At 40.5% G+C, this 10,458-nt stretch overlaps 1 protein-coding gene across 5 annotated transcripts in view; it reads right to left on the bottom strand.

The window, feature by feature from the left end:
- Window positions 1-3,178: 3,178 nt before the first annotated feature.
- Window positions 3,179-10,458, bottom strand: part of ubr4 (ubiquitin protein ligase E3 component n-recognin 4) — a 187,034-nt gene continuing 179,754 nt past the window's right edge. For all 5 annotated transcript variants that reach the window (XM_068017283.1, XM_068017284.1, XM_068017287.1 and 2 more), the window contains 5 exons: window positions 9,326-9,520; window positions 9,021-9,245; window positions 4,738-4,828; window positions 4,153-4,315; window positions 3,179-3,610 (listed from right to left, as the gene is read on the bottom strand). In XM_068017283.1, coding sequence (XP_067873384.1) covers window positions 3,546-3,610; window positions 4,153-4,315; window positions 4,738-4,828; window positions 9,021-9,245; window positions 9,326-9,520 — 739 coding nt within the window. In that variant the 3' untranslated portion in view covers window positions 3,179-3,545. The remainder of the gene's footprint in view (window positions 3,611-4,152; window positions 4,316-4,737; window positions 4,829-9,020; window positions 9,246-9,325; window positions 9,521-10,458) is intronic.

Genomic DNA, 10,458 nt, shown 5'->3' with positions numbered 1-10,458 from the left:
CAGCCCTGACAACCAATTTTATCTGCAGCGCCTGTGGAAGTGTCTGTCACTGTAGAATTGGACTATATAGCCACTCCAGGTGCTGCTCCACAAACCACCGACCATCTCCAGGCACTTACCCATTGTCTCTTGAGACAAGGAGGCCAAAGAAGAAGATGATGATTTTTCGGACAATTGTTTAATTCTCTCAATAGCTAAGTTAGCAGCTGAAGCCTGGATATAGCTGAGTGCTCAAATTACTTGTTTCTTGGACAACTCCACTCTACCTAATCAGCCATCAGGAACTGCACCTTCACAGAGCACTTGACCTGTTGCAAATAATAGGATAATGCAATTTCTACAACTCTGACACCAAACACAGCAATGTGTCAAAACTTTCCTTTGTTGTGAGGAGCAACAGAACACATGCTTGTTGCTAATTACAGAGGAATAAACACTTACAGCCCTTTTCAAGGAGTAACTAAGGGGGAGAAATTGGAAAGCAACCAGACTGCCATCACATGTTGGGTGCAGGTCTGCCCAGGAAAACTGAACCTCGAGCCTCATTTTAAATTAGACAGGTGAGCTGCAGACGCTTGCAGTGTGTGTCCAGGCAACACGTTAGTGAAGTGGATGTCAATTACGGACCACTGTGATGCTCGTAGTTACCCATAGGTAGGTTTGGGGGAGACTGCATGGAATCTGACAGCGATCTTCTGGACTGTTATTGAGCCAATGGAGCATGCCTGCTACCCCTGGCTCCACATTTAAGTTTGTTTATATATACAAAATTTACCTTTTTGACTATGGCAGCCTCCAGCAGTCCCTTTAAGGAATATTGGTTAGGCTGCATGTAGACTTAGTTATCCTGAACTCAACAAACAGGGCACTGGCTGCATTCAGGACATCAATTTTGGGAATAAGTCCTAAAACAGGGAATATGCAGAGGTCCAGGTTTAGGCATGAGTACTGGATGTGTATACTGGAGCCTTTACCAATAATGCAGGCAGCTTACTTTCAACAAATTTCTAGTCCTATGACTGGAGCCAGGGGAAGTGAGCATTTTATCCCAGATGCTATGTTCCTTTAAAGTCTTGGCATTCTTTGGTGATTCCACTGTCCAACCCAAAGTGTGGCAGTAATTTCCTCCTTCAATGAATAAGGAAGAAATGGAATCACCTCAAAAGAAGAAACACTATTTCTGATGAAGGGTCACTGGCCTGAAACATTAACTGCGCTTCTCTCTCCACAGATACTGCCAGACCTGCTATTTCCAGCATTTCTTGTTTTTATTTCAGATTTCCAGCATCTGCAGTATTTTGCTTTTATTATACTAAATTAATATACTCAGTTTTACTGAACAATGCATTGCTGTAAATTTCTATAAAACTGTATCGTAGTTAAAACATTTGGAGTCATGCAATACAGAGTCCTTCCATTTCCATTGAGGAGTCATCCCTCCTCATTTTTCTCGATTTGTCTGCAGCTTTCCATACGGTTGACCACATCATTTTCCGTCCAGTTGGATGGGACTAGCCTCACCTAGTTACATTCTTTTCAATCCAGTAATAGCCAGGGTATCTTCTGCCATGCTTTCTCTTCCTGTTCCCACACGGTTTCCTCTGGAGTACCCCAAGGATCTATCCTTGGCCTCCTCCCAGTTCTCATCTACGTGCTGCCCTTCAGTGACGTCTTCCGAAAATACATCAGATTCCAATGTATGCCAATGACATCCAGCTCCATCTTACCACCATATCTCTTGGCCCCCTCCACGACATCTGATTTCTTCAGCTGCTTATCTGGCATCCAGCATCAAATGAGCAGAAATGTCCTCCGCTTAATTATTTGACCAACCGTGCCACTATCTACAGTTCCTGCTGCAGATTCTGTCCCTCTCCTTGGCCACTGCTCGCAACCTCAGCATCCTATTTAATCCTGAGCTGAGCTTCTGACCCTATATACTATCCAAGTCTGCCTACTTCCACCTGTAATATTGCCCTTCTCCACCCCTGCCTCATTTCATCTGCTGAAACCCTCATCTGTGCTTTTACTACCTACAGACTTGACTATTCCAATGCTGTCTTGGACGGCCACCCATCTTCCACCCTCCGTAAATTTCAGCTCATCCAAAGCTCTACTGCCCGCATTCTGACTCGGACCAAGTCCTGTTCATCCATCAACCTATGCTCACTAAACTACACTGACTACTGGTCCAGCAATGCCTCAAATTTATCATTGTTTTCAAATCCCTCCATGGCCTCACTCCTCCCTATCTATTTAACCACCTACAACCCTCCAAAAGCTCTGCGTTCCTCCAATTCTGACCTGTTGTGCACCCGATTTCTTACGCACCTGCATTGGTGGCTGTACCTAGCCCTGAAGTTCTGGAATTCCTTTCTTAAACCTCACAGCATCACCTTAAAACCTACCCCGACCAAGCTTTTGGTCACCTGTCCCAACATTTCCTTATGTGGTTTATATTATATTTATAGATACAGCACTGAAACAGGCCCTTTGGCCCACCAAGTCTGTGCCGACCATCAACCACCCATTTATGCTAATCCTACACTAATCCCATATTCCTACCATATCCCCACCTTCCCTATATTCCCCTACCACCTACCTATACTAGGGGCAATTTATAATGGCCAATTTACCTATCAACCTGCAAGTCTTTGGCTGTGGGAGGAAACCGGAGCATCCAGCGGAAACCCACGCGGTCACAGGGAGAACTTGCAAACTCCACACAGGCAGTACCCAGAATTGAACCCGGGTCCCTGGAGCTGTGAGGCTGCGGCGCTAACCACTGCGCCACCCCAAATTTTATCTGATAATGCTCCTGTGAATTGCTTTGAGATGTTTTTCTACGTTGAAGTTGCTATATGAATCCAAGCTGTTGTTATTTCACAAGTGTTATTACATTGTGGCCAAGATGTCTTCAATTTGTGAACATTTCCAATGTGACACTAACCCAGCTAGTGAATCCATCTACATGAACCACTTTTAGTTATGGTTACTACCTGATGCATTAATATTTCAGCATTTTTCATTTGAATTTTTTTTTGTTTGTTGGGCTAATGAAAAATAACTTTGCCATTTACTGTGCAACATAAAAATAATTCTACACAAGCCCTAATGTGAGATGGAGCTGGACAAGGTTAATCTGTGTATCAACATTAAATCAAAGTGTAGATTAACATTGAGAAGGATCATGATTTAACTTTATTGGATGTATTAGTGAACTAGAGCTTTAGCACAACATTTAAATACATGACATGTTACAGTGAAGTACTGGATACAAGAAAGCAGGAAATTAAACCAGTTGTACTCCATGCAATTGGTCAGGTTAAATGACGATTCCAGTATTATTCCTCTGTACACATGTACGTTAAAATCGTAAATCCAGAATGTTCACACACAAAAAGCAGTAACTAAATAAGGGTTGCTGCGGCACTGAGGCTGAAAATAATTTCAACTGCTTTGGAAGAGTGAAAATGCAAACACAGTATTTCTAAAAGTACAGTTAAATATTGGCTTTGTTTTTGAGCAGATGGATTTGGAACATTTTAGGGAACAGAATTAAGAAGGTCTTTCAGGAAGCTGTCAGGATCTTCAACTTCTGTTAAGAGACCTAAAGAAAATGAACACAACAGGAATCATAGATTAAGTGGCCATTGTGGGATTTTGCCTAAATAACACACACCACTGCAGGTAAAAGTCATTCATTGTACGAGAAGTACTTGGAGATAATTTTGGGAAGTATAATAAATCAAGTTTCCCCTAACATCAAGGGACAAACAGGCCTGATCTTTCAGTTACATTACTTATTGTTGAAGAGATACACCTCTTGACTGGAACACAGAATCCTATTCAAAGTCTACCCAGAGAGAGAATCTGAAAGCAAAACCTGAAATTCAAACTTGCAACTCTCTGTCCATGATCCAACAGAATAATGAAGATCATCTCCTGGTGCTGGTATCCAGCAGTGGAGACAATTTTCATGACAAATGTCCCAGGCTGAATGTGCATTTGAGGGCTTAGCAGTTCTACCTCAAAGGCCCAGTAAATAGAGGCTATTTTAGCTACTTGATTGCTTTGGGAGAAAGGTTTGCCATTGTTTTATACTGGGGTGGTGGAAGGAAATGAATGGACAGTATTTATTTAAATACTAACCTGCAACATCTAGGAATTCAGCAAATGACTCCGCAGGCATGAATTCATCCTGGAAAGTTTTGAGAGATCTGTCTGTTGCCTCATAGATTGGCATGTCATTATGTCGAATGTATTCGGCAAGAGAGTAGGACCAGCCACCCTCTGTGTTACTCGTAGGAACCTTCTATAGTGGTAAAGTAGAAAAGACTTCAGAACATAACTATACAATGCAGTAAATATGGTTTATGATGATGCAGAATACACAGAAACCTTGCAGTTTATTGAGAAAAAAATTGCATTAGATGTAAAATGAGTGAGCATACACAGAGAGTTCCATAACCTAATTCACAGGACAATTCATTCCAATCTCTATCATTCAACTCAAACCTGGTATCACACAACACTGGAGTTAAAACTGTGGGAGCTAATTTTGCTTCGATTTCAACTCCTGTGTTACAGAAGTTTAGTTTGGGGAAACTGATCATTTTAAATAATCCTGGCGCAGTTAGATGAATCACTGAGCTCCATCAGAGCAAATTTTGGTGATCAATCTATGCAGTACAGGCCAGGGCAATGTGCCTAGTGCCTCCCGAACATGCATCATACCTTAAATATTCCATACATAAGGTCCACTAATCCCCAGCAGAGCAGCACAGGGCGGTACACAGAGTATTCCTTCACAGACTTGTCAGACAATCTGAAAATCAAGACATTTCATCAAAAAGTCACTGAGAGCATTCTGCAAACGGCTATAAAATGTAACTTTTCAATACTTAGGAGTCACAGGAAGAGTAGAATGACTACCAACATATTGTTTACCATAGGTACTTTCAGCCTTATTCTTTGGAACACATTCAACCTCCACATATAATTAATTACTATAATTGGCACGGTGGAAAATCACCAGTAACATTGTCCGTTTTAAGAATATTCATCTGGTTAGCAATCCGGTGATGTTTCCCCACGCTACTTTAATGACCTCAACCAGATCTTCACTGCATTGCCCTGAGAAGCAAGCAGTTAAAAACAAATAACTGAAGGAGCACAGAAGTATTACAGTTACAAAACTAAATGAGAGTTTAGCTTAGTGGTAGCATTCTTGCAGATGTGTCCGAAAGCCATAGGGTTCAAGCCTCACTCTAGGACTTCAGCACATAAAAAGGCTGTTACAAAAGCGTAAAAAACCAAGGAAGTTATGAGGGGCTTCAGTTCTGCAGAGAGATTAGAGAAGCTGGAATTATTTTCCTTTGAGCAGAGGAGGTTATCATGAGATTTAATGCAGGTGTTCAAAATAATGAGGGCTTTTGCTAAAGTAGATATGGAAAAACTATTTCCAATGGAAGGAGGGTCAGTAACCAGAGGATACAGATTCAAGATAATTAGCAAAAATTCCAGGGGGGAAATGAGAAATTTTTCACACAGTGAGTTATGATGATCTGGAATGCAAAGCCTAAAAGAGCAGTGGAAGCAAATTCAGAGAATTGGATAAATACATGAAGGGAAAAAAATTGTAGGACTATGGAGAAAAAGCACGGGAGTGGGACTAATTGGATAGCTCTTTCAAAAAGCTGGCATAGACCCAATGGTATGAATGGCCTCCTTCTGTGCTGTATGATTCTATGATTATATAGGCCAGAACTGCAGTACAATTTGAGGGAATACTGTATTGTTTATGATGAAATGTTAAACTGATACCCGTATGTCTGTTCAGGAGGCTGTAAAAGATCCCATGACTCTAGTCAAAGAGGAGGGAGCTCTCTTGGTGAGTATTCTTCAACCGCTGCCACCAAAATAGATTAACTGGTCATTTTTCCCACTTCTATTTGTGGGACCTTACTGTATGCAAATTGGTTGTCAGGTCTGCTGACAAAACAATGACTATCCTTCAAAAGTAATTAATTGGCTGTAAAGTGCCTTATGGCATATTGAGAATGCTGAAAGTGCTACATAAATGCAAGCTCATTATTTTCTATTCAACAGTGAAATTGTAAAACACAAATTCCAGCCATGCTTCTTCAGAAAGAATACAAGAAGAATGGGTAGATGAAGCTGAGCATCTGTCAGTCAGGAAAGATATGAAAGTAGCACAAATACAGATATTGGGTCACTGGGGATCTACTTCTTCAGGCCAGCTTCCTCTCAGCAGTGTCAAAATACTTATTGTTCTCACTTAGCAAAGCAATAATGTTTAATGAAAGGCTGCTACGTTTCAAACGGCTTCAGAAGGAACCCTTCACACTGGCCCAAGAAGCTTTAACTTTCTCCAATTATCCTGGACTATCCTGAAAGCAGCAGCTGTTCAGAAATGGGTTTTCCTACAAACTCTAGGCTGACAAGACCCTGCATTTCAGCTTTCAAGCAGGCCCACGTCCTGGCCATTCAGCAGATCAATGCTACCTCAAGTAGATCCTGTTCAAAGCAGCAACCCTCGTCTAATCATGAAAGAGGACATAAGTAAACCTATATATACTATTTATTAAGTACTCCAAAGACAAAGAACCTGATTTACCTGGACATGGCTAAAGTATTAAATGAGTACCTTGCAACTATCTTCACAAAGGAACTGGATGATACAAAGGTTACATTAAAAGAGAAGGAAGTTATAGACAGGGTGGTAATAAAGAAAAAGTACTAAAAGATTAGCATTACTGAAAGTTGGTAAATCACATGGAATGCATCTTCGGTTGTTGAAAGAAGCAACGGTCAAAATAGAAGAGGCCTTGCTTACAATCCTGATTGGGTACAGGAGTAGTGCAGGAAGGCTGCTAATGTTATATATACCACTATTCAAGAAAGGGGAGAGGGAGAAACCAGGAAACTAAAAGCCAGTCAGCCTACCATTGATGGTGGGGAAGTTATTGGAAACATTATCAGGGATAAAACAGACTTTCATTTGGAAAGGCATGCGTTAATCAAGGACAGCATTCATGCATTTGTTAAAGGCAAATTGTGTCTGACCAACTTGATTGAATTCTTTGGGGTAACAGAAAAGGTTGATCAAGGTAGTGCAGTAGATGTATAATGGACTTCCAGAAAGCAATTAACAAAATGTCACACAGGAGGCTTAGTAAGATGATGGAAGCCCATGGTATTAAGGGGAATTTGGCAGTCTGGATATGGGATTTGCACAGTTACAGGAAGCAGAGGGTTTCTGGTGGATGGATATTTTTCAGACTGAGAGATGGTTTGCAGTGGCGGTCCCCAAGGGTCAGTTTTGGCTCCATTACTATTTTTAATTTTTTTATAAATGACATAGACTTGGGTGTGCAGAACAACATTGTAATGTTTACAGATTATACAAAACTTGGCAACGTGGTAGATAGTGATGAGTATAGTTGTAGATTTCAGGATCACACAGATAGGATAGTGAAATGGATGTAGTTCAATGCAGAGAAGTGTGAAGTGATGGACTTTAGGAGGACAAATATGGAAAAGACTGTATACTATAAATGGCATGAGTTTGAGCAGATTTTGACGAGCAGAGAAATCTTGGTGTCCACATACATAAATCCTTATAGGTGGCAGGGCAATTTGATAAGTTGGTAAAAACGCATATAGGTTACTCGGGATTATAAACACAGGAATATAATATAAAAGTGAAGAGATCCTGCAAGAATTTTAGAAATCACTGGTTGGGCCTCAGCTGGAATATTATGGATAATTCTGTGTACCACACTTCAGAGAAGATGTAAAGGCCTGAGAAAGGGTGCAGAGGAGGTTTACCAGGATGAGGGACTTCAGTTATGAGGAGAGGTTAGAAGAGTTAGGACTGTTCTCCTTGGAATGAAGAAGGTTAAGAGGTGGCCTAATAGAGGTTTTCAAGATGATAGGTTTTGATAGAGAAAACCTGGCAAGTGGGTCAATAACTAAAGGTCATAGATTTAAAATCATTGGCAAAAGATATTGAGGAGAGATAAGGAGAATTTTTTTTCCCCCCCGAGAGATGTCAGGATCTGAAATGCTCTACTTGAAAAGGTGGTGGAAGCTGATTCCATAAATCATTTTAAAAGTGAGTCGAACAGGAACTTGAGGATGAGAAACTCAGTTTTGCAGACAAAAAGCTGGGGTGTGGTACTAAGCATAACAGCTCTTTCAAAGAGCCAGGACAGGCACAATGGACCAAAAGGCTGCCTCCTGTAATGTTGTTTCCATGATAGTATAATTTCAATACATAAAAGTATAGATCAGATAAATATTTCCAAGTATACCAAACAAAAATTAGTGAAAAGTAAATTTAATATCTGGAAAATGTTTAAAATAAATCCACTGAGATGTTCAATATATAATTCGATGCTATGATGAGTGTTAATTTAGCACAGAAATGGGCTTAGGTGGCTTACTGGGGAAAGGGCTTCATTGGGAGAGTTAACCAGAGAGGGGCTTTGAAGAACCTCAACTTTACTCTTGGTCCAATGCTGGAATGAATTCCATTCCATTGAGCTCAATCTGCATCAGTGCTATAGCTACATTATGTTGAGACAAAGGACCATGGATGATACTTACATGGAAAGTAACATGAAAAACATTCTCTCCCCACTCAATGGGTTGGAGAAGGACTCAAAATTAGCAACATGCAAAAATACCGCATGCCACTAGAATCAAAATTGTCCCGCTATCTGCCTCAGACCAATGATCATGTCACCTTTCAGGAGACAACGTTCAAGCCATTTTCCTTAAGGGAATGATGTTGATTCCTAAGTGTGAAGTTTGAATTAAAGAAAAAAATGCAGCTTTTGGATTATCACAATATGTGCTGGAAAAGGTCTCTCAGATCACACTTTCCTGATTTGATGCCTACTGTAAATATTCTGTATAGACACTTCCTCATACTAATACATTTGCTAATCATGAAAGTACAGACTTTTCAGCCCCTCTTTTGATTCTCTTACTTGTTGGAGCCGCTTGATGATGCTTTCCTTGCTTGGGTGGTGACCAAGAGACGTTTTAGAAAATCAAGACGGGTAGCTTTCCATTTCTCAGGTGGGAAAATGTGCAACGCCAGGACTGTGAAATAGTGCGCTCCATCTACCTCATAAGCATTTTCAACCCATTTCTCTTTTGGCTGTTCCAAGAAACTCTGTAGGTTCTTCTCCTCTCGGGATGTTGCCCGGGTCCTGTGATATAATTGAGTAACATCAATGTATTTACCATTCATGAAACAGTGACAATTCAATGAGGAACTTAGTACACTTACGTATTAAGAACATAAAGGACTGTATGCATTATGTATGGGATGAGATGGATGTTACTTTCTCTGCCTCCTCCACCAGTGTCAACACTGAATGACTGCTCCATTGCAAAACGCAGGAAGAGTAGTTTAATATCATGAACGTTTAGCTGGTAGGTGGGTTCACGCTGACCTGTGCACTCTTGCAAGTACGTATTGTGCCTGAAATTAGAAACAAGTTCATCTAAACTGAGGAACGTAACTACCATGCCAAACATCTGAATGAATCTCAGAATTTTACAATACAGAAACAGGCTATTTGGCTCAAGTCTGCAACTATTTTTCCTCCATGGGCCAACTTGTCTAATCCCAATATCCTGTTGACTCATCATACTTTTAATATTCCTCCAATGCCAGCTTGGCCCAGTGACAGCACTCTTGACCAAGTCAGAAGGTTAACTTTTCAAATCTCACCCCAAGGACTTGAGCATGTAATCCAGGCTGACATATTAGTGCAGTACAAATAGTTTGAGGTTCTGTCTATCAGATGAGACCTTAAAACTGAGCTCCACCTGCCAATTCAGGTAGATATAATAGATCACATTGCATTATTTGAAGACCAAGGGATTTCTCCAAAATATTATCCCTCAGCCATCATGAAGCTAGATTAACTGGACGCTTATCTCATTGCTATTTGTGGGACTTTACTGTGTGGTAATTGGCTGCCTCTTCTGTTTGCCTACAAAGCAAGTGATTGTTTCAAAAGCAATTAATTGGCTGTGAAGCTCCTTGGGGCATGCTGAGATTGTGAAAGGAGCTTTATAAATGCAAGGTCTTTCTTCATGCAACTAGATAATTGCCTTTTAAAAGAACTCTATTTCACAAGGATTTGAGCCACAGAATCCCACATTCTGCTGTGTAAAGACATTTTTTTCCTGACCTTTTTACTTATCATTTTAAATTTACCCTCTCATGTTACCTTCCTGCCAACCAGTGGGAACAGTCCACTACTATTTACCATATCTAAACTCATTAGGGCATCACTTAAGCCCCAACTTCTCCTTATAACCATAACTGTAATGCTGGCAACATCTTTGCTTTTCTGTCGTTTCTATAATGAGGTGCCCAAAATTACATAATATATTCCAAATGTTCTCTAA

Source organism: Heterodontus francisci, chromosome 37 (assembly GCF_036365525.1).
Source record: "Heterodontus francisci isolate sHetFra1 chromosome 37, sHetFra1.hap1, whole genome shotgun sequence".
Lineage (NCBI taxonomy): Eukaryota > Metazoa > Chordata > Chondrichthyes > Heterodontiformes > Heterodontidae > Heterodontus > Heterodontus francisci.
This window is presented reverse-complemented; position numbering and strand designations above follow the sequence as displayed.